Raw genomic sequence first — 25,504 nt, 5'->3', positions numbered from 1 at the left:
TCGATTTATCACTTAATTACTTGTTGACGATTGCATCCACTTGCGTATACAATTTTCACAACATTAGACTTGGAGAGTTCGATCTCAAGATGACTTGGGCCTTTATTTTGTAGTCGCAGAGTGACATGTTTATCAAATGTATTTTAGAATGTGGTTGTAAACCTTTAAGACAGGATCTCAACTTTTTATGTACGGTTATAAATTTATAAAAGTTTAAAGTTTAATTAAAAATTTAAATTTAGTACAATTTTTGAGAAACTCTTTGATTAGTAAAGGCGTGCATAGGAATTAGAAAATCATTGAAGCGTGCCTAATCAAGTAGGGCATTACGAAAAAATTCTCCCAAATACCAAAATAAATAGGGGTGAATCGGTGCATCTTTTTTAGGAGTGTGCATTGTAGAATTTTTCTATATTATAATACTCTTTAAAGAAAGTTGTAAATTTCTGTTACTAAATGGGTTATTTACTTTAGTGAAAGTAATTCTAAGATGATAATAAAAAAATGCAAAATCTTAATTAATTATATATTTTTTGCTCGCCCTTCTCTTTTTTTTTTTTACATGAAATCAAGAAGGGTCCTTGCAAGGCTCCCGTTGGGATCCTTGTAAGAGGGTCCTCGCAGGGGTTCCTTGCTGCAGGGTTTCCATTGGGGTCCTTGGCAAGAGGGTTCTTGTTGGGGTCCTCGAAGGAGGGTCCCTACTATAGGGGTCCTTGCAAGGCCCTTCGGCATAGGAGATTGAGTTTTTTGATAGCATTTTCACTAGTGTCTTTTAAGACCTCTTTTTGACTAGATGATTCGTCCAATCTAGATTTTTCTTGCAATAAGAGGAGCTAATCCTTGTCGACTTTAAAAAAATCTCTCTCCCCCTTGCCCTTCAAGTGGGTAGCGTTATTCATAGCGCTAGCCACTTGAGTTATATCACTCTTTTTCTAAACAGAATAAACATTCACACAATGAAATAAATCTAACATATCATAATTCATTTCACCTTTATAAGAAAAGGGAGTTGAAAGATCGTTGTGGTGATCTCATAATTGATTACATCAAAATTTTATGAAAAACGTGATTAAACTAATGGGGTTGCCTAAAGGGTTACCTCCTTGATTCACTACAAACTGAAGTAAAAAAAAAACAAAAAGGATATCTTAAGTGCTTTTTCTCATTGGTAATATTTCTTAAGATGCTTCGCATTCCATGCTCTTGGTACATGTGGGATATACTTAATGTAAGGTACCATCCAAGAGGCTTCCTCACTCTTTACCTTCCATACTTGCACATTCTCTATAGTCGGTTTTGCCAACTATTCCACTGGTATCCATTCCATGGCTTCAATGTCTAGGGTGGAGGCTAGCTTAGCAAGTACATCAGCGTTGGAGTTCCTCTCACGTGGCACTTGTTCAATAATGTACCCTTTCAGATATTCTAGGTAGCCTTTTACCCTTGCTAGATAATCAACTATTCTCATGCCCTTCATTTGATACTCCCCCTTCACTTGACAAACAACAAGTTGTGAGTCGCTATAGATGTGCATCCACCTTACTTTCAACTCCTTGACCAATTGTAGACTGGTTAATAGAACTTCATATTCCGCTTTATTATTAGATGCCTCAAAGCCAAACTCGATAGCACAATACATATTATGTCATCCAAGGGATATCATTATGACATCGGCCCCTAAGCCTCCATTATTTTATGTGTTGCCTACATATAGACTCCATACTTCTTCCAAATCTTGAACTCCTTCTCCAACTACTTTCATCTCCTCTCTCATTACTTAGTATCCAGCCAATAAGTGGTCTACCAACACTTGGTTGTTGATTGGCACTCTCGAGACATATGCAATATCAAATTGGCTCAGTTCTATAGACCATTTCAAGAGATGACCTGAAGCCCATATTTTTGTGTCGTGCTCAAACTCATGTCGTGGTTTATTTGGGCTAGCCCATTTTTCATAAATGGGTCACCCCTTTTTTTTTATACGAACTTGAATTAAGGCTTCACTTTTTCACTATTTGTTTATAATTAGTAAGTTAATCGCTAAATTATATATTTTTTTTATAATTTTAAATTTTTTATATAATTATTTAACATATTTTATACATAATCATATAAAAAAATTAACTAAAATGATTAAAATTTGAATATTTATTAGTATATACATATGGATTATTATTATTACCAAATTATAAGAATTTTTAACGTGTTGTGCGTTTGGACTAGTCTATTTGTGTTTACATGTCGTGCCTTCGGGCTTGTCGTGTTGTGTCGTGCTTAAGCACATTTTTTTTGTCGTGTTGTGCTAATTTGAAATTTTGCATCGTGTCGTATCCAAGTTCATATTTTTTGTGTCGGGTCGTGCTCATGTCTCACGGGCTTGTACCAGTTTCATACCGTGTCAAAAAGCTCGGTCTGCATTTACAGTACCAGTGATGAAGATGTTGGAATTTATTTTACTAGGATCTTAGATCTACTCACAAGTATGTTTATTAACACCCTAAATATGAACTTTCTAAAACGATGAAATAAACACCTATAAAGTTTAGGAAACCTTACATTGGGAGCAGCGGAATATAATGACTCCTTCCGTTCAGATATCTAGCCCTTGATTCCTTTCTATAGCAGATCATTATCAATATCTGAACCTGGATCTCTTTCTCTGAATCTTTGATGCTAAAACTCCTTTTGCTGAAAGTCTTTCTTCACGATCTTCCTCACTATGATTGAGGTATCACTTGCTGTGTGTGGGCACTACTCATATACTAAGGATTTTCGAAATTGAAGGAAGAAGAAAGAGAAAATGGGTTCGGCCAAAGATAGGGAGATAGAGGCTCAGTTTTTTCTGAATCAGAAGTGTGAGAAGAAAAGTGTAATTTTCCTGAAGCCTTCACTATCTATTTATAGCATTCTACTAGGGTTAGGTTTGAATTATTTGGCATTAAAATAATGAAAATATCAGAGGGGAAAACCCTACAAAAGTTGCCGGCCCTACATAGTGGATTTGGGCCTCACTTTTTGTAATTTTGCAGTTTTATCTTTTCTGCATCTGATTTTCTCAAAAACGCCAATTTTCTAATTCAACCATTTAAATGTCAATTCTAACTATTTAATAACTATAAATAATTATTAAATAATATTGTCATTTATCATATTTATTAATTGAACCATACAAAGTATCATAATTAACAAATATGCCCCTATAAACTCTTTCTTTACAACTTTGCCCTTACTTAGTGAAAAAATCACAAATAGACATAGACTAATTTGAGAATTATAATTGATTAATCAAAACCAATTACATGAGTCTTACAAGCAATATTATCTCAACTAGTGCGGGGACCATGGGTCTATATAACCGAGCTTCCAATAAGTAGATCAAGAATTTATTACTAAAATTCACTAACTTATTAATTCTTCGTTGAATCCACGCATAGAACTTAGAATTGCACTCTCAGTTATATAGAATGCTCTATATGTTCCACCATATAGACACATCATTAGTTATCCATTGTTATAATCCTATTTTGATCACTGATCCTCTATATGAATGATCTACACTGTAAAGGGATTAAATTACCGTTACACCCTACAATGTATTTATTCCTTAAAACACTTGACCCCGTATAAATGATATTTCAGCTTATGTGAAATGAGTACTCCACCATTTATGTTCGTTTGGTCAAGCTCTAAGGAGATCATCCTTTGCTTACTATTCGCCAGATAGAAGCTATAGATTCCATGTTTATGATAGCGCTCCCACTCAATTGCACTACCGTGTTCCCAAAATGTACGTATCACCCTGACCTAAAAGTAGGCTTAACTAACAAATCAAAGAACACGAATAGCTTTTCAAGATTGAGCCTAATCATAACAGGATTAAGATCATTTGATCTAGGATCAACTAGGCGATATAGTTCCTCTTCTTAATCTTAGGATTTACTTGATTGTCTTCCAATTTTCTTTTCCTGGATTAATTTGATACCTACTCATTACTCCCACTCAACAGCAGGTGTTTGGTCTAAGGCATACAAAAGCATATCTAAGACCTCTCACTGTTGATTTAAGAAATTCTTTCATGGCTTTATCTTTTCTGGAATAGTTGAGACTTTTCCTTAGATAAATAAAATCTATGCTTAGAAGTCGAGAAGCTTCTATAGATTGCCATTAGAAAGAAAATGCTTCAGCATCTTACTAAAGTAAGTTGCTTGCATTAGAGTAAGTAATTACCAGGTATACCATAAGCCATAGGTTTAGATAAACTCAAACCTATAATACTAGGAACAGGAAGTTTGTTAAGTCCATTGAATAGACTTATTAACTAAAATTTCCTTGTATGTCCTTGTAATAGAAAACTTTAGGTTACTCCATGTGAATGGATTAAACCATAGTTCTTGTAACGTCCCCGCTTCAAGCCTCCATTGGGCCCTTACACCCACGGACTAATGGCTCTTATACACGAGTACGCCACTCTGGCTGCTTCCTGGATTGATGACTGACCCTACAGACCAACACGAGTGTTTTCAGCGTGCTTTGTCCTCACTCACACGCATCCTCAGAAAACTTCCCAGGAGGTCACCCATCCTTGAAATTGCTCCAGGCCAAGCACGCTTAACTGTGGAGTTCTTTCGAGATGGGCTACCGAAAAACAAGATGCACCTTGTTGATATAGGTAGTACCAATCTAACCATTTAAGCCCTCTTCAACTGTGTAGTCCCATACCTACACAGTCTCAGAATCATCCCACTTGACCTTCCCCAGGCGGTGTGGGATTGTACAGCTTACCCGGTGTTTCCCCTTACGGATCACGGGACTACTGACTGTCACAATCACCCCCCCTTACGGGGTCCGACGTCCTCGTCGACCACACTTCCGGCTGGGTCAAGGCTCTGATACCATTTGTAACGTCCCCGCTTCAAGCCTCCATTGGGCCCTTACACCCACGGACTAATGGCTCTTATACACGAGTACGCCACTCTGGCTGCTTCCTGGATTGATGACTGACCCTACAGACCAACACGAGTGTTTTCAGCGTGCTTTGTCCTCACTCACACGCATCCTGAGAAAACTTCCCAGGAGGTCACCCATCCTTGAAATTGCTCCAGGCCAAGCACGCTTAACTGTGGAGTTCTTTCGAGATGGGCTACCGAAAAACAAGATGCACCTTGTTGATATAGGTAGTACCAATCTAACCATTTAAGCCCTCTTCAACTGTGTAGTCCCATACCTACACAGTCTCAGAATCATCCCACTTGACCTTCCCCAGGCGGTGTGGGATTGTACAGCTTACCCGGTGTTTCCCCTTACGGATCACGGGACTACTGACTGTCACAGTTCTATTGGCTTTCTTCTTAGTTTCTTATCTTGACAATCCATTACTTGTTTAAACTCACAATGGATTTTAATCACTAGTGTCTCCCAAGTCATAAGAAGGTGAGTTCCTAGAAACTCTCCCACTACGACAAGGTACCGTGAATTATGTCGAAGAAAACTAAATGGTATTGATCTCTTCGGTTGTGACAAGACAACAGAGGCAGTGGGATCATCATATGTTATATAAGATGATAGAACACTTTTGGAATCAAGAAAAATATCTCCTTTATTTGCTACTTGTTTTCAGACTTAGTCATTATCTTAGAAAAGTAGTATTTGTTTGAACAAACACTTTCTTATCTATTGACAATGGGATGGTCCACCCATAATCACTTAGAATAGCTAACAAACCATGGTTAATAGTTCTAGCTTTTCTTAAGATTTTGATTAGGTCATCCATGAATCTAGTAATGATTTTATACAACCATTACATCATTCTGAAATTGTATTACCATAGAAGGAATTAGGCAACGACTAGTAACTAATCATCAACATGCAACTCGAAATTTCTGGGGAGGTAAGTTTGGATATAATTCAAAAATCAATTTAATGATCTTTGAACTGCATATCAACTAACTAATTCTCCACCCCTATCAGTTCGCAAGATCTTTAACCACTTATCTAAATGGTTTTAACCATTGCTAGAAATTAATGAAATTTTAAACATTTCAAATTTCTTTGCTTAAGGTATAATCTAGAGTAATTGTTTTAAGAATACAACGAAAAACTCATATCCACCCCTGAATGTGTATCCATCTGCGAATGAGATGAACTTACTTTCACTGGATATAGGCATATTAACTCTTTGCAGAGATTGATCTTGTCAAATCCACTATGAAAAGGATACAAATGCCATAGATTAAAAAAATGGTAGTGTCTTTTGATGACATAGGTTTAGTTACATCAAAGAGTTCTTAGAATACTGCAAGTGGATCCTGGTCACAGAATACTTCAAGCAAAAATATCATCTATCTAGATTTTCCTTTGACTAATTAATTCAATTTCTAATAATATACTTTAATTCAATTTATTTTAAATTAATCAATAAATGAAAAAAATCATTGATTTAAGTTGGTCCAAAAATTAATTAATTTACAACTTAATCTATTTTTCAAGATAAAATTCGAAATTCCAGCATTTAAGAAATGCAATTTCGAAAATTGATTAATAAAATAAAGAAAAATATATTTTACTTCATTTATTTTAATTAATCATTAAATGAAAAAATCATTGATTTAAGTTGGTCCAAAATTAAAATAAATAATTTACAACTTTAATCTATTTTTCAAATAAAATTCGAAATTTCAGCATTTAAGAAATGCAATTTCGAAATTTGATTAATAAAATAAAGAAAAATATATTTTGAAAATTATTTAAATTTAGTTGAAAAAATAAATTTCAACTAAAATAATTTTCTATTTAATTAAGTGTCATGAAAAAGAAATATTTAAGTATCATGATGAAAATCAACTTAGATATTTAATTTTCAAATTAATTAAATGTATTAAATTCAAGAAATAAATAATTAAGTGTAGAGAAGGCTTAATTATTAATCTCTAGTTTAATACTAGGAAAAAATATACTTAAAATAAATTGTACCAAAATTAATTATTTAAATAATTAATTTCACAATTTATAATATTTTCCTATTTTAATATTAGAAATAATAAGTAGTCTAGAAATAACTATCTAGAAAATATCTTATTTGACTAAGTATCTTTTCCACAAAATTTGAAAAAATATCTAATTTAAGTTGTATTAGAAAAAAAAATCTAGAACTTAAATATTTTCAAATTTAAATTTAATTAAATATCAAAAATTAAGTTGTAACCACTTAATTCAAAAATATTTCATTTTAAGTTAATATTCGAAAAGATATTAACCTAAAAAATATCTAAAATATTCCATTTTAAGTTAATATTTGAAAAGATATTAACTTAAAAAATATCTAAAGAATCTTAATAACCAATGCCTCAAATTTCTCAACTTAATTTTGAAATTTAAAATTCAAAAGATATTCAGATTTAAGTTGGTTAGTTGTAGATAACTAAATACCAACTTAAATAGGAATATTTAATGAAAATTTTAAATTAAGCTCCAGAAAGAATCTAGATGGTTATAATTCTATATTTAATTAAATACAAGAAAATACATATAGTTTAGCTTAGAATAAAAAATTCTTTAAACTATAATTTTCTTAAATTAATTTCAAAATAAATGAAATTAATTATGTTGTTAATCAATTTTATTAGGTTAAACTAGTTTAATTAACCTAGTACAGTTATTCAAATCAGGCAAATGGGCCTTCACAATTGGGGTGGTTCATGTGAGGGGGTGCTGGGTTCAGTATGTCGTACCCACTACTATGGCTCCCAACTCTCACACAAGGCCCAAAAGAGAGGAATTTAACCTTAAAATGAACAACTGTTATTAATTGAATAGGCCCAAAAACTAAATGGGCCTAAATATAATCTATCAAGAACTATGATAATTTATTTTAGCAACAACAACCTATATGCATCTATAATAAAATTAAACACATAGGCTCACACAGGCACACTTTGGATGGGTCCTATCATGTTGCTAGGTCATACACAGTTGAAAGAAGTTTGTAAATATACCTGTTACAAATTATTATCTTGACCAAGGGAGCCATCAGATCAATAGATCTGGCAAAAGGTAACCATGGCTATTTGCAATCAAGTAATAATAGGTTTTGAAAACTTACAAACAAGCTAAAACACATACTCCTGCAACAAGGTTAGCTGGATAGTTGGATGTAGGATTTATTTAATTTTAAATTAAATAATTAATTTCGAAATTAAATAATTAATTTAAAAAAAAATCGAAAATTTAAAAAAAAATGAAATAAAAAAATTTCGAAATTAAATTAAAATTTAAATTTAAAATTAAACCTACAATTTTAAAAAATTAGGTTTCAACCAACCTAAATATCATTTTAAAATTTGCTAACTACTTTTAAAAATTAAATGTTATTTTATAAATAAAAATTAAATAAAAAATTAAAAAAGATAAATGAATATCTTTTTTAGATTTTAAATGTAATTTAAATAAATAAAATAACAAAATTTAAAAGTTAGCAAAATATCTTACATCTATTTAAAGTTACATGATTATAGTTATCTTATTTTAAATTTAAATAAGGTCAATTTATTAAAAAAAATTTAATTTAAAATATTTTAAATCTGACCTTAAATTTAAAAATAAGATAAGATATAATCAAATTTTAAAATGAGATAGATTATTAAGCAAAAAGATAGATACTAACTATTTTCAAATTCAAATTACACTAATATCTTGAATTAAATTTAAAAAATATTAAATTAATTCAAAATAATAATTCGAATTGAATTAGGAATAGTAATAGTATAAATACAGAACTACACAAAAAATCGGAAGTTAATTTCATGAAAAAGCATGCAAAAACGAAGAAAAACGAAAAAATTGGGAGCTGTACGGACAGTTTTCGCGATCGCAGGAAAATTTCACCAGAGCTCCGATTTTTTCGAATCTTCAAAAAATCATAAGTAATTCAAATTAAATCGAAATTGAGTTCTGTAAAAAAGTAACTTGCTTAATTTTTTCCATACTATCCAATAAAAATAATTCCAGAAACAGATATTCAATTATTTTTAACGAAAATACACAAACACCAATCAATCATCAAATAACACTCAATACAACATGATACCATCCAAAAACAAACAAACAATCGTTTTGAAGTCCAAATTTCTTGCAAGTAAATCAATTACCATGGCTCTGAGGCCAGTTGTTCGAATTTATTTTACCAGGATCTTAGATCTACTCACAAGTATGTTTATTAACACCCTAAATATGAACTTTCTAAAACGATGAAATAAACACATATAAAGTTTAGAAAACCTTACATTGGGTGCAGCGAAATATAATGACTCCTTTCGTTCAGATATCTAGCCCTTGATTCCTTTCTGTAGCAGATCATTATCAATATCTGAACCTGGATCTCTTTCTCTGAATCTTTGATGCTGAAACTCCTTTTGCTGAAAGTCTTTCTTCACGATCTTCCTCACTATGATTGAGGTATCACTTGCTGTGTGTGGGCACTACTCATATACTAAGGATTTTCGAAATTGAAGGAAGAAGAAAGAGAAAATGGGTTCGGCCAAAGATAGGGAGAGAGAGGCTCAGTTTTTTCTGAATCAGAAGTGTCAGAAGAAAAGTGTAATTTTCCTGAAGCCTTCACTATCTATTTATAGCATTCTACTAGGGTTAGGTTTGAATTATTTGACATTAAAATAATGATAATATCAGAGGGAAAACCCCTACAAAAGTGGTCGGCCCTACATAGTGGATTTGGGCCTCACTTTTTGCAATTTTACAGTTTTATCTTTTCTGCATCTGATTTTCTCAAAAACGCCAATTTTCTAATTCAACCATTTAAATGCCAATTCTAAATATTTAATAACTATAAATAATTATTAAATAATATTGCCATTTATCATATTTATTAATTGAACCATACAAAGTATCATAATTAACAAATATGCCCCTATAAACTCTTTCTTTACAATTTCGCCCTTACTTAGTGAAAAATTCACAAATAGACATAGTCTAATTTGAGAATTATAATTGATTAATCAAAACCAATTACATGAGTCTTACAAGCAATATTATCTCAACTAGTGCGGGGACCATGGGTCTATATAACCGAGCTTCCAATAAGTAGATCAAGAATTTATTACTAAAATTCACTAACTTATTAATTCTTCGTTGAATCCACGCATAGAACTTAGAATTGCACTCTCAGTTATATAGAATGCTCTATATGTTCCACCATATAGACACATCATTAGTTATCCATTGTTATAATCCTAATTTGATCACTGATCCTCTATATGAATGATCTACACTGTAAAGTGATTAAATTATCGTTACACCCTACAATGTATTTATTCCTTAAAACACTTGACCTCGTATAAATGATATTTCAGCTTATGTGAAATGAGTACTCCACCATTTATGTTCGTTTGGTCAAGCTCGAAGGAGATCATCCTTTGCTTACTATTCGCCAAATAGAAGCTATAGATTCCATGTTTATGATAGCGCTCCCACTCAATTGCACTACCGTGTTCCCAAAATGTACGTATCACCCTGACCTAAAAGTAGGCTTAACTAACAAATCAAAGAACACGAATAGTCTTTCAAGATTGAGCCTAATCATAACAGGATTAAGATCATTTGATCTAGGATCAACTAGGCGATATTAACTTGAATAGATATTACGGTAAGTTTAATAAATCTAAGTCAAAGTTCAATATCGGTCCCTTCCGATGCATACTCCATGCATCCAACCTGAGCTTTACTTTAACCAATGCTCTGGAAAGAACATAGCACTTCTCCAAATGCAAGTAAACTCTGTTGTAGATTATCATATCAGTAAAACCCTATATCTGATAAATCTAGGAAACTTTATTCACATAGTCATGTTTACTTTCCAATGTGTTGACAGCACAATAAACAGGATCAAGTATGTGAAAAGGGTTTCAGATGAATTCATACATTATGTACATATAATCATGAAATAAATCATGTGAACCATGCAACATTAAATGTTATTTCTGATCTATTTTAATAAGTAAATTTGATTATATTGAAATGAGTTTTATTTAGGGCATAAAACCCAACAGAAGAAGATGCACAACAAGCTACTTTGCGGTACTTATTATAGTGATTTGTCCAAATAATTTATAACATATCTTTGTTTCAATAATTATTTAGCTATTCATCCTAAAATTGACTTATCTATTTAAGTACTAGCTTCTTTATTTTTAGCTCCATGAGTGAACTTGTTAGGGCTGAGCATAAAATCCAAAAAACTAAAAAAATTGTTCAAACCGATGTACTAAACACCACCGAAACCAAAAATTAAAAAAATTGCCAACGGTTTAAATTGCCATTGGATGGTCAATTTTTTTTCGATAACAAGGTGACCAAATAAACCAAAACTGACCATTTCTTTTTATATATATATTTGTTTTTTATATTATGTATCACATAATATATATATTTAAAGTGGCTTTGGATGTGATCACGCATTGTATCAAATGCGTGACTAGTGACTCACAAAAATAATATATATATATTATATCAACAAACATAGTACAATCTAAAAAAGTGACATGTGTTCCTTTAATTTTTTTCTTTTTCTGACAACTATTATTTTAAGCCAATAAATAATAGATAAAGGACAATATTAACCTAATATAGCCGGTTATACTAACCTGTTGAGTTGACACAAATCTTTTATATGTGCTAGGTAGGGATATAAGTGTAATTTCACATTAAGTTTTCATGCATAAGTAATCTATTACGTTTTTGAGTGAATATCAACCACACCTAAATAATATAGATGTTACTGGGTAAATATAGACCATGTATGAAAAATATTAGTTTATCAGAATTTTCTTTAGGAGTACAAGTAATATGGTAATTAAACTGGGTGATTTTTTTTTTTTTTGAAAAAAGAATAATATTAATTGGCATATTAATTAAAAATTTAAAATAATTAAACTTAATAAATTTTTTATTTTTTAAATTATACTTAGTTATAATATTTTCTTTAGTTTCTCTAAAATTATTTATTTTAAATATAACTAAAACTAATAAAACTATTGCTAAAATATATATGGAAAATATATGTCATAAACTAAACTATAACGTTAATGGTATGATTTATTCAATTTTATACTTCATTCATAATTAAATGGGTATGATAAACACGTGTAATTTAACATTAGGTTTTATGCATAAGTAATCTAGCTATCTCAAACTATTCCCTATAATAAAGCCACAATACCATGCCATATATGTTGAATTGAAGTAGTCTTACATATAAGTTGGTGAAATAACAACTAATGGTCTCACATAATTAAATGACAATAACAATATAAAATAAGAATTAGATGTTTCATTGAAGGCTTAAGAATGGGGACTAGTCTTTTTTACTGTGGAATGTATTCAACATGCATGGGTGGAAGATGATCATGGTCTTGTATGAGTTTTAGACCCCTGTCCTTCTCATACAAGTTCGTTTATTATGATCTCGACCTCCACAAAGTGTGCATTGCCTACCTCCTTGTACTCCATCATTTGTTCCTTTTCTAGAATTCGTTGAGGCCATGCCCTTCGTCCTCACTCTTACAGGATCTTGGATTATGTTTGGATTATCACGATATGTTGTGGTTGGTTGTGAGTTTTGGCTATTATGTCCCTCCTCGTAAGACGCCCTAAAGATGGTATTAAGTTTTTCCAACTCCATCTTTGCCATTTGGAATGTTGCTTCTGAGTGTGATGCAAAGAAATTCATTGAGTTTGAATAAGCATTGAGCGCTCCAAACCTGAACAATCATATGAATCATAATTAAAACACTAATAGAATAAGAATAAAAGAATTTTATTTGCTAATTTAATTTTAATTTACCTTGACAATTGGGTCATCTTTTGATGCTCGGATGAGTGTTCACCAACTTGTGTAGAGGAAGAAGTCTTGACATCCTTTCGCCAACGAGTTAATATTAAGGATTCTGGTATAACTCGAATGTCAAGACTTTTCATTACACACCATATATGCTTGCATGGAATACCATCGGACTCAAACAACAAACACGAACAATTTAACTCATTCTTCTCTTTGTTATATAAGACTCGGTGTCTTATCGTACCGTATTGGAATCTAGCTAAAGAGAAGAGGTATGAATCCCCTTGATCTTCCCGATGAGAAATTGAATAGGGTTGCTCTTCCTCAATCTGTTCTTTTACTTTATAATATATGTTTCTGGTGAAAATTGCGGCGGCCTGTTTGTAATATGTTTGCAAGAAATCTGTCTTACCAGCGGGAATATGAGGGACGGTATGCATGCTTTTGAAATCTTTAGCGGCTTCATTATGGCGCATTGTGCCAATAGCATGGGTAATTTGTGAAACAAACTCTCGTAAACTGTAATTAGCAAGTAAGAATCTCTTGAGTACATTGTTCATAGACTCACATCTTTGGGTTGTTCGCATGCCTCCATAGAAAACCCCTCTTAAGAACGTCTCTGCCCATTGACCACGTGTGTTGTATTTAGTACGACACCAAGAATTTTCTTCAAGGCCGAACTGTGCCAACAAAGCGGCCCATTTTTCTTCAAACTCTTCCACTGTGTAGTAGTTGTATATTAAGTCAAAGAAGCCTTTGTTGAAATCTGGAATCTTAATATTCTTTGTGGCATTGTTCCCTAGATGCCATGCACAAAGTCGATGGGTAGAGTCTCGTAACAAATGTCTGATTGCGAATCCCATCCTTTCATCATTATCAGTGAGGACTACTTTTGGTTTTTTGTTGCCCATGCAATCAAGGAACACCCTCAAGAACCAAATATAAGCGTCTTCCGTCTCATCAAGTAAAACTGCGCAACCGAACACACAAGTTTCAAAATGGTGATTGACGCCAACAACTACAGTCAATGGCTTATTATACTTATTGGTGCGGTATGTTGTATCAAAAGCAATAGCTTCCCCGAATAACATGTAGTCTCTTCTACTCATACCATCAGCCCAAAAAAGGAATGCTAATCGATTTTCGTCATCAATCTTGTACTCGACGTAAAATTCAGGATCCATTGATGATAAGCCGTCTAAGAAACCCAATGTACCTTCTGCATCACTTGATATGTTCTCTTGCTTTCTTAAACTAGCCACTTTGTTGTACACATCTCTTAGTTGGAAAGGAAGATTGTCATACCCTCCAGATTGTAGGGCAATATGTGCTACAACGGAAGAAGTTTTGATACCACATCTATTCATGCTAATTACTTGTGCAGCTACTGCTTCAGGAACCTCGCGGTTTGCCCGAGTGAATTGCATTTGTGATGGTATTACCAAATCATGATTATGAAATGGTACAAATTCTTGACACCGCCAAAGATTTGTTTTTTGTAACCGAAGGATTCGTAACGCAGCTTGACACCCACAACGTGTTATTTCTTTTGGTCGCTTCTTCCTGTCTGGCATGTTCAAAAATTTCTCGTTCCGAAAACCTTCTTTGTTACAAACCCATCGTCGAATGTATATTTCTCCATCACTTTTCCTGGATTTTGTATCGTCAATTCTAGGACTGAAACCTTTCCATCTTGCATAAGTATAATAGAATGCCTCCCACATTTTTAGACTTACCATCTCTTTCCCTTCAATATCATGAGTATCTATTTCTGCAACTGATTTGGATAGTTGAAGTGTGTCCGAAATTTCTTGCCAGTGAGAGTTGGAGGCAATATCTACGCCCGTCATACTTTTCCTAATAATTCAATAAAATGAATATTAGTCATTCAAGTGTATGATGAAAACACATTAACTTACATATTAAAGTTAATGAAGTTGATGACTTTCCTTAAATATTTGACACAAAATTTAAGCTTTTCTGTTTTGACTACTAACAGTAATCTTTATTGTTGTACTAACTCTCATAGTCAATGGTATTGCAAACAGTGAAGAACAAATTTACCTAAAAAAACATACTATTTTCATATACGTTCTATTGTAATTTCATGCACTTTCATTAATTAACCAATTGAAATATTAAAAAAATACTCTCATATGTACAAAAAAAAAAAACAAAAGTAATGCTCTTACCTAAAAAAAATCCTACATTTATAAAAATATATATTATGTAATAACCATAGAATGAACATGCTTTGAATCCATGACTCAATATAGTTGGACTCCATTTATGTGGTAAGTAAAAGATTTATTGTTTTCAAGGCCCAATATCAAGGCCCAATACCAAGATTTATTGTTCTCTTTTACAGCAACATCTATGTTTACATAAATGAAACATGGTTTTGTAATAGTCTCTAGTGAACTCAAACATAGTATCACATCTTATTGGTCATAAAGATTTTATGAAAAATAAATTTTATATTAGTTAACACGTTCAAATATTGTGACGGTAATTAAATATTCATCAGTAAATATTCTATCTATTTTCATAAATTAGATAAATAATGCAATCTTTTAATCTTGTGATGTTATCATTTTTTTTTAGTATTATAGTTTTTTTTAGAAACAACACAATCACTTCTTTTAGTTTAACACTTCTTTTGTTATGAAGATTGTCTCTTGGATAATATATACTTATCTATGTTATTGTATCATATGTAATAACCATAGAATGAACATGCTTTGAATCCATGACTCAATATTAGACTTTATTTATATGGTAAGTAAAAGATAAGCACATGCTGTCAAAATAAGATATTGTGTTAATAAGACATACCTTTATAATTGTAATAGGAGACTTACAAGACTATCCAAGTGAGTGAGAGTGAGATTGATTCATCCACCAAAACTCTACCAAATGACACTATAGAAAGAAGTTGAATGAGAGTGAGATCAATAACTTTTTATAAGTACTTACTTTTAGTTGTTTAATTTTGCCATTGTGAGGTCCTCATATTTGTACACTTGTAGGTGGTGTGGTTGGTGTAGTTATTTATGAAACTAACACAAGAATTTAATTTAATATATAGGCTGTAGTTAAATATAAATGTATATAGGCTAGTCAATTGGTTGGCCTATTTTGGGCCATAATCTAACTATGTATCTAGGCCCAATATCAAGATTTATTGTTTTCTTTTAAAGCAACATCTATGTTTACCATAAATCAAACATAGTTTTGTAATAGTCTTTAGTGAACTCAAACATAGTATCATATCTTATTAGTCATAAAGATTTTAGATAAATAAATATTGTGATGGTAATTAGATAAATAATGTAATTTTTTAATCTTGTGATGTTGTCAATTTTTTTTTGAGTATTATAGGTTTTTTTTTTGAGAAACAACACAATTAATCACAGGAATAATTGATGTTTAATTTTCTTCTCTTTTTTTTTGTTTTGAGAGCATATATTTTTGATGATCGCCCAGATTTTATTACCACATAAGAAATCTCCAGATAAAGATGATTTAGTCCCGTACGTCATTGTCTTAATTCCCTTCCAAAATAATAATAATAATAATAATAATAATAATAATAATAATAATAATAATAATAATGTCATTTTCCCTTTTCCCTTTCGAATCAGAAATAATGTCATTTTCCATATCCATGAATGTATATAGTGTAATCTCACATATTTTTCATGCAAAAGTAATATACTCACGTTAGAGAGTGAATATACACCATGAATAAGTAATATAGATATTACTGGATAGGCTATAGTCTATATAGTCTCCAAATTAAATGATCTGATGTGTAATATTACTTTTTTTAAAAAAAAATAAAAAAAGTATATTGAAGAAAAGATAATAATACAGTAGTTCAAAAGCATAGTGATTTAAAAAAGAAAGAGCACAGTACATTTCTTCAACATAATTGATAGATTAATCTCTAAAGTTTTAAATTGCACTTAGATATATATATAAGATCATCATTAATAATATTAATAAAAAAAAAGAGATTACATGATACTAGGGATAGAGAATACCCTTTAACACCATGCATGCATGCTTTTAAGAGTACTGTGGAGGACATGACTCAATACTAACTAAAGTTACTAATAAACACGTGAACACAAACTACAACACAACATACTCTTAGAAAAATAATATAAAGCATACCATAATAAGAAAACACAACAAAATATCATAACATAATTTGGAGAAATGTAAGACCATTCATAGGTTTGGAGAGGATGGGGCCAGTGAATGGTGCACAAAAGGCGAGTTCCCAAGACCTCAATCGAGATGAATCACCTCAGGGACTCTCGCTTCACCTCTGAGGTAGTCATTGGCAGCTTCCAAAAATGCTTCCACCGTCTTCACTTGGTCACTTCCTTGACCCTGGAGCTTGTTTTGTTGGTACATGGTCGAAGCAAGCTCGATAATCCTCTTTCGAGCCTCATCTAACAGGTCAGCACATTTGTTTTTTGAAGCATTCACTGAGTTAAGAGTGCTCTGCAACATGACACAATTGGAGCAAGGTTCTGTCGCCTGAGACCGGTATCTCCTTGACCGAGAGGAAGATGGAGGAGATTTCTTGCAAATTGATGAAGGAGTCCCTAAGTTCATTGGACATACGTGGGCGTCCGGGCTGTAATTCTTAGCTGAGCCGTAACAAGAGTTAGTGGTAGGGAATAGGTTTTTGGAAATGGATTTGGTCTTAGTCATTTTTTGGTGATAAAACAAATACTGTAGTTATGGGCTTATAAATTTGATTTAGTGGTGAGGCAATTACAAATGATAAATATCTATATTTATATACACACACACAATGTCACTCTCAATTGTCGAGCAAAACAATTGTATAGACAATGGAAGACCCATTGTGATTTCAAGAAAAACCCTTAATACCCAATAGTTTTATATCTTTATTTAGCAAATTCAACCTACAACTTTATGTACTATTCTTCCTTTGCCTAATTTTAAAAGGAATAAAAATAAAATTACATGCATGAAGTGATTAAAATACAAATAAATTATAATATAATAATGGTGATCTAGCAAAGAAAAAATAGGTCATATTATATAGTTATTGTATAGGTTACCTCTGGACCAAACCTTGTATTTATCACTAACACAAAATAAGAAAGCTTACAAAAACAATAATAAAACCATGCGTGTACTTTAAACCATGCAAAGTAATAAAAGACAAAACAAATGAAAAGTAATAAAAGACAAAACAAATGAAGAAACAAAATTAATATATTATTAATTTTAAGTTTGTCATTGAAGAGAACAAATGTGTAGTCTTATCACAACAATAAATGTGTAGTCTTCATCAATAGTACTACATTTTTATCAATAAAGATATAAGTATCTTAATGTTTTGTAGTGATTGCCTGGCAAATGATTGCCATGCTTGACATAAAATTTCTTTTGATGATTACTGTGTATTTTTTAATTTTTATATTTGTGGAAGGCTTTAACATTCAATTTGAGTAGGTATATGTTGACATTAGTTCATTGCAAGTGTATGATTGGACTAAATTATACTTTCATTGTGTTCGGTGTGATCATGAAGAACTGAATTCTGAGCATTATTTATTGCAGGCCTAATAGTCATAGGACAATCTCATAGGGTCATCATTAGTGATTATTTGTAGCCCATTCAACATCTTTTCAGCTCAATCTACATCAATTTATGGTGTTATTTACATGGAACATACTATTGTTTAGTGATCAATTTTCTGTGTGGAAGATGCTCTGTATTCCGAATACCAAAAATTAACCGAAAATAATAATTATGCGACATCACACATTTACGTATACATGTTAAATTTACCTCATTGGTAACTACTTTTTTCCCTTTGTCGGAGGCCTTTGTGCGCTTAGCAACTGACTTGTCATCTTCATCGACATTGCGCTTTCCCGATGACATCTACAACAAACATTTAAATCAATCAACTAAATATCAACGATTTTTGGCTTTTAATTTAATCAACTGTTAATATTCTTTCTGGTTGTTTATACAGATTGTTGATTCAATCATATCTCATGGGAGTTTCTTAACTAATAGTGTTATAGAGCATAGTGTTGTTGGTATCAGATCCCGGATTAATTCTAATGTTCACTTAAAGGTTTGTTTCCTAATAAGTCGTGATTGAATTAACAATGGAGTTTGGAGGAAAAAACACCAAAAACTGAATAATGAAAAAAAAAAAATAATAACATGCAGGATACTGTGATGCTTGGAGCAGATTTTTATGAAACAGAATCTGAAGTGGCTTCATTGTTTGCTGAGGGAGGAGTTCCTATTGGAATAGGAGAAAACACAAAAATCAAGTACAAAGAAATCTTCTTTTTTTTTTTATTACCACTAAGAGAAATAGATTTTGTTAGTCAAGTTACATTGGGCAAGGATTTCATGTTTAAAACCATTATCTTTTGTCCATTTCACAGAGAATGCATCATTGACAAAAATGCAAGAATTGGAAAGAATGTTATCATTGCTAACTCAGAGGTAATACCTTCATAGCAATGAGTAGAAGTGTTATTATATAATGAAATATCCCAAGTTATTGAATTTTTCTTTCCTATTTGCAGGGGGTCCAAGAAGCGGATAGGTCAACGGAAGGGTTTTACATCCGTTCAGGCGTAACAGTCGTACTGAAAAATTCAGTAATCAAAGATGGAACAGTGATCTAAGTTTTACTACAAGTCTTCAATCCTATACCCTTTTTTTCCCCTTTCTTTTTGGGTAGCATTAGGATTGGAAAGGAGCGAACTAAGAAATAAGAGCTACTATGTTCTGTAAATCAAGGCATCCCTAGTTCTTTACTATGTGGATTGGAAGTGCAACATGCTTATTGTTTTGTAAAAAATACTGCAAAAATGTGTTTCCAAGCCATTTGAAGTGAAAAAATAAAAACACTAATATTTCAAAGTTACCATCTACTCTCGTATTTTCTTTTGCTTTAATCTGAAACCCTCTTAATTTTTTAGCTTTGCAAACACAAGTTACAAATTAAAACCTTAACTCTTGTGCAAAACAGACAGTTACAATCTAGGGACTATTATATAACGCTAACTAGGTCAAGTAAAATCTTGAATATCAGAACTAAGTAGCAAATCATGGGCAGAAGGATGTTCCAGGGCTGGTTGGATGGGTTGTTCAACCCGCCTAACTCACAACTCGGGTTGATATGTTTGTTTGTGTGTTTATTAAAGTCTGATCTGAAAGCATTTTGAAAGTTTGGTTCTAATCCTGGTTGAGGATTAAAAGGAAGACACACAGAGAGAAATGGGAAGAGCACCATGTTTTGATCCTCTATATATTAATGGAGAGGGAGAGAGAGAGAAGAAGAACATTGACTTACTTGTACAAGTAACAAACGATTCCCAGAATTCTACATAGGACAAGGCAACATCTTCTTCGCGAGCTTCTCTGGTGGCGATACCCTCTGTGATGTAGCAAAGGAGTTTAAGAACCCTAAAAACAACTAATAAGAACAAGAAAAATAATCAACATGCAATTTGTGTAGTCATGTAAAATTAACAAGGGAAGTGTTCTGATCAACATACAATTGAATAAATGAGACTATAAAAGGTCAGAATGGATTCTAATCATACTGATTAGCAGTAAAACATTGTTTCAGAGAATGAAGAAACAAATATAAAAGAACCAAACAATGATGGCTCACAAAAGAACTATATTTCTTTCATTAGAATGTAATAATTTGACACGAAAAGAAACATATTTGTAACTACTTGTAACACTAAAATCAACATTCAAATTGTTAAATGTGAATAAAGGAAAATCTCAAAAATCAAATAACGTTTGGCCATTCAAAACGAAATAGCTTCCACGAATCCAATTTCTTGGTAGCCACTTGTTAAAAAGACCTGGAACAAAGAACAAAGTCAGAACCTCTTCTATTATTATCTTTAGAATAAAAATTATGTTTTATTTTTGGGTCAATTCACAAGTAATTTTCTCAGAAAACCATTTGACATTAGAAGCCAAATTTGACTACAGTTTAAAAAATTCTTAGTTCTAATGCTGCTACCAAGATTAAGCAAAGAAACAAACTAAACAAGACTGAATTACAGAAAGACAGTGTTGAATCTAGTAGAATAAAAAGCTTGTTTTATTATTCTGCCAATTCACTCGTGAATTTCCCAGAAAACAATTTGAAATGAAAAGCCAAATTTGACTACAGTTTCTAAACAATATTAGTTCTAACGCTTTTACAAAGATTAAGCCAATAAACAAAGTTAAAACACGATTGAAGTACAGAGATATATTCAAATACAGATATGTTTCTTGTAGCTTCAAAATAATATCAAGAACTTCAACTTTCAGAAGATGACCAAATTCATCGGCAATTGCATAATACAATCTCTCACAAACAACCCAGTACCTCAAAAATGGACTTGGAAAAAATTACAAAGTACCCAAATGACAATTGACATGATTTAAGGAGAATAAGAGTAAATACCTGCTAGCGATAAAGGGTGGAAAGCTGACGAAGTGGGTTGGGTGAGAGACCCAATTGGAGGGAGAGAATTTAGGGTTTAAGGAGAGTTTGTACGAATTTGAGAAAATGAGAGGAATAAGCACTTTATTTTGGAGTTTACTAAATGGGCCATGTTTTGTTGAAAGTGTTTCTTCACTTTACTAAATGGGCGCGAAAACCAATATTTTTGCAACTGGTTACAACCGGTTGTACTTCCCATTTTCAAGTCAAATACCCCTTTATTTATCAAACATAATATTATATAGAAATGATATATGAAGTGTGTAATATCAGCCTTTAAATCAAAATCAATACAATCTAATGGCTATTAAAAGTGTGCAGCACTAGTCACTCAAAAATCACATGCGTGACAACAGACCTCTCCTTTAAAGTTATATATATTTTGTACAACAAATTAAATATGTTACTCTTTTAATAATTTTAAAGAAATAGACTATTCTCTCTCCAATTAACTTTTTCTAATATAAATTAAATATATACTCTTGCTATTCTCTTTGCCATTTTTTTTCTCTATCTTAATCTTACAACTCACAATAAATTAAAATAATATCTTACTTCTTCAAAAATTTCAAAAATCATCTCTATTATTAGATATCCACTCTCCGCCATGACTCAATCTTAGTAAATATGTCTCTTTCAATATTCATCATCTTTCTTCATACAAAATCAAATTCATTTCTCACACATTTTTTTCTATTTTTACAGAACATAAATTAGAGGAGATTCAAGAGAAAAAATTGACAACAAATAAAAAAAACCTTTATTTTATAGATTAAAAAAAATATAAAGTTCGATTTTAGGTTGTTTGAACCGACCAAATCGCGGTTTACATCGATTGGTTCTAAGAAAGTTTCTGGATTAGTCGGTCAGTTTTCAGATTGCACCAATCTAAACCGAAAATCAAAATTTCGATTTTAATATGAAAAAAAAAAAAAAACCGACCAAATCGATCGATACTCAGTCTTAAAACTTATCATTACATATTTCCAATTACTTATGCTGATAATAGAGTTAAAACTTTTATTTGGCAGATTTTATAAAGCTTTGATGTGTTATGTGGTTTGTGGTAAAAAAAAATTCAAATTTGGTACACAAGTTATATATTTTTAGGTGTTGTTTGGGTAAATAAATCAGAGGTAAGTTATTTATTTTTATTATTTTAAGTGTAAAATTATTTAAGATGAATATGACTAAATTATTCTAATTTTGTGACAACACTAAAAAGCTTCAAATTAGGAAGGCTTGATTAAAGCCCTGTGGCCTGTGGGAGCCCACGATCAAAATTATTTATATCATTTTATCATCACGGGCCTTTATTTCTAAGACACGCCCTTTCTATTATGGGCCTGACCATTTAACTCCTTCACAAAGAAGCACAAGAATGTTGCACCAACAATCATAATAATAATAGAATTTCCAACTTTTGTTACCTTTTTTTTTTTTTACCGTGGGACAGAATTTTTTAAAAAATTACTGTATGTATTGTGTTAAGTTTTTACAGTTGTTCTACAGTTGTTTTTTAGTTATTCCACTGTTATTTTAATTGTTTTGTTTTGTTGTTTTACTGTTGTTTTGTAAAAAGACAGTATTTTTGTAAAAAATTCCGTGTAACTGTAAAATTGTAAACTTTTACCAAAAATCTAATATTTTTGTAAAAATCCCTTTTTTGTGTGTGTTTTTTTCATAAATATGAGAAATTTGAAAGAAGTTTACTTTTATATAACATAAATAAATAATACAAAAAGATATAATATTAAAAAATAATTAAAGTTTAAAATATGAGAAACTGGAAAAAAAAAAAAGAAAGACAAATAAATTTAGTAAAACTTCTAATAATAAGTATCGCCGAAAAAGTCACCAAAAAAGATAAAGTTGTCAAGAAAGTCACTATCGCTGAAAAAGTCATCGAAAAAGTCTCCAGAAAAGTCACTATCGTCGGAAAAGTAACTGGAAGTAGAGTAGATATCTCAGATATAAACTAAAATAGAATTGTTTCTACAACATTGTAAATAAAAACAAATAATACAAAATAACTTAAAACAAGTTATAATTAAAGTAGAACCGGTTCCATAACATAATAAATAAAAACAAAAGTACAAAATAACTCAAACTAGTTATAATGAAAATAGAATCAGTTCTATAATGGTATTATAATGAACAAAAATAAATAATACGAAATAACTCAAACTATTTATAATAAAATAGAACCGGTTTTATAACATAATGAATACAAACAAATAACACTATTAACTTAAACCAGTTATAATCAAAAAAAAAAAAGAGAAAATCAATTCCTAAAACACTCAAAACTAGTTCCACAACAAATGAGTAAAAATGAATAACACATAATACCTTGAAAATCGATTATATTAAAAAAAAAAAAATAGGATTCAATTCCAAAAATACTGAGACATAAATCTAAACAGAAGAAGTTCCATTACAAAATAAGTAAAAAATAAATAAATAACACTCAGTAACTTAAAATATAAGATAAAGATTCCAGTTATATTTATCAACTAGTTAAAAATCTGAGATAAAGAGACTAGTTCCGTAAAGTAACCAAGATTAAAACTTACATACAAAAATCAGTTAAATAAAATAAATAAATTAAAATATGGTTCCTTAAATTAACTAAATCAAAAATTGGTTCATAAAATAACTAAATTAAATACCAGTTCCTTGAATCAATTAAATTAAAAACCAGTTTTTGAAATAAATAATTCAAGAACTATTTTCTAAAATGACTTAAATAAAAAAACTAGCTGCGACATAAATTAAAATAGAACTGATTTCACAAGAAAACGAATAAAAATAAACAACAGACAATAACTTAGACCGGTTATAATTAAAGAAAAAAATATAAACCATACCACATCATAAAAACTAGTACGCTTCCTAAGAGAACCCTTTGAAACCTACCGTTTAATTAAATCAAAAACTAATTGAGAAACAACACAATTAAAATACAACACGGACTTTGTAACTTACTAGCAAACATATAGTTTGGGTCAGTCTGACAAAAATAAAATACTATAAAAAATATTAAAAACCGATTAAAATTAATAAAAAAAAATTACATACAAACAAGAGGAAATTAGTTCTAAAATATTAAAACATTAATTAAAATAGATCTGGTTCCACAATAAAATAAATAATACACAATAACTCAGAAAACTAGTTATAATAAAAAAAAATAAGAGAAAATCAATTTGAAAAACACTGAGATATAAATTAAAAATAGAACTCTGACATAACTGGTTATAATTACATTGCAAAATAATTACAAACATTTAGTCAATAGTCAATTATGTGAGTCACTAACGTAAAATTTAATTTACCATGAAACCGATGTTTAATTATTGGTAAAAAAAAATGCAAGCATACATACAAAACAAAAAATAAAAAATCACAGTCAAATAAAAAGGAACCCAAAATCAACAATCCAAAACATAAAATTTGTGTTAAAATCTACAAAATTAAACAACATAAAAAACCAAATACAACCTCACCGATGAAAGTGCCCACAAAGGATCCAAAACATCGGAATTGAAAGCAAAGAAACCACTCCTCGATCAGAAAATATAATCGTTATAGCGCATATGTGTTTTAAAACACACAAAAAAAAGTAGTCATGAAAAAGTAAAATTGAAAGAGATGGCAAAATTACCAGAAAGCGATAGACATTAAAATTCAAAATTGAAACAACCAAAAGTTTAGTTAGTCTTAATAATGGATTTTTTACTCAATTTATATAACAAATAATTTAAAGAGAACCTAATAGGCAACTGCCATTAAAATTTATATGTAGAACTCAATTATTATAGAATCAATTCATATAAGCACAAAGTTCTGAATGTGACATTTCATTAAACACATTAAGGGCTTCATTTTGATTCCATTTCTTTTTCTTATTTTCCATTATGTTCCAAACTTAAAATCAGTGTATATTTTCTAAAACTGACAGAGAACTATAAAAATGAGAAAGACAAGAAATTTAAAAGTGAACATTGAACATATGATCAACAAGTTATGGAACCCATAGTGAACATCCTAAATCCTCCAATTTCTTTTGGTGTGTAAAAAGAAGATCGCAGGAAAAAAGAAAAAGAGGAGTACCAAA

At 30.9% G+C, this 25,504-nt stretch overlaps 2 protein-coding genes across 2 annotated transcripts; one reads left to right on the top strand and one right to left on the bottom strand.

Moving 5' to 3' along the window:
• Nucleotides 1-12,430: 12,430 nt before the first annotated feature.
• Nucleotides 12,431-14,697, bottom strand: LOC133030500 (protein FAR1-RELATED SEQUENCE 5-like). Its single transcript, XM_061103263.1, has 2 exons — nucleotides 12,851-14,697; nucleotides 12,431-12,767 (listed from the first exon to the last, which is right to left on the bottom strand). The coding sequence occupies exons 1-2, from the start codon at nucleotides 14,695-14,697 to the stop codon at nucleotides 12,431-12,433; spliced, it is 2,184 nt and encodes a 727-aa protein (XP_060959246.1).
• A 4,153-nt stretch (nucleotides 14,698-18,850) lies between these two features.
• Nucleotides 18,851-19,797, top strand: LOC133030212 (glucose-1-phosphate adenylyltransferase large subunit 1, chloroplastic-like). The gene is made up of 4 exons (XM_061102632.1): nucleotides 18,851-18,984; nucleotides 19,083-19,189; nucleotides 19,307-19,367; nucleotides 19,451-19,797. Exons 2-4 carry the CDS (start codon nucleotides 19,092-19,094, stop codon nucleotides 19,550-19,552), a joined length of 261 nt encoding a protein of 86 aa, XP_060958615.1. The 5' UTR covers nucleotides 18,851-18,984; nucleotides 19,083-19,091; the 3' UTR covers nucleotides 19,553-19,797.
• The last annotated feature ends 5,707 nt before the right edge of the window (nucleotides 19,798-25,504 follow it).

This window comes from Cannabis sativa, chromosome 8, assembly GCF_029168945.1.
Source record: "Cannabis sativa cultivar Pink pepper isolate KNU-18-1 chromosome 8, ASM2916894v1, whole genome shotgun sequence".
NCBI classification, from domain to species: domain Eukaryota; kingdom Viridiplantae; phylum Streptophyta; class Magnoliopsida; order Rosales; family Cannabaceae; genus Cannabis; species Cannabis sativa.
The sequence above is the reverse complement of the archived record's forward strand: the minus strand, read 5'-3'. Positions and strand labels throughout refer to the sequence as shown.

Excerpts from the sequence above, each read along its gene's own strand:
- LOC133030500 (XM_061103263.1), bottom strand. The coding sequence starts at position 14,697 with ATGACGGGCGTAGATATTGCCTCCAACTCTCACTGGCAAGAAATTTCG. Across the intron at positions 12,768-12,850 it reads AAGATGACCCAATTGTCAAG|GTTTGGAGCGCTCAATGCTT; the intron begins GTAAATTAAAAT and ends ATGATTGTTCAG.
- LOC133030212 (XM_061102632.1), top strand. The coding sequence starts at position 19,092 with ATGCTTGGAGCAGATTTTTATGAAACAGAATCTGAAGTGGCTTCATTG. Across the intron at positions 19,190-19,306 it reads GGAGAAAACACAAAAATCAA|AGAATGCATCATTGACAAAA; the intron begins GTACAAAGAAAT and ends TCCATTTCACAG. Across the intron at positions 19,368-19,450 it reads TTATCATTGCTAACTCAGAG|GGGGTCCAAGAAGCGGATAG; the intron begins GTAATACCTTCA and ends TCCTATTTGCAG.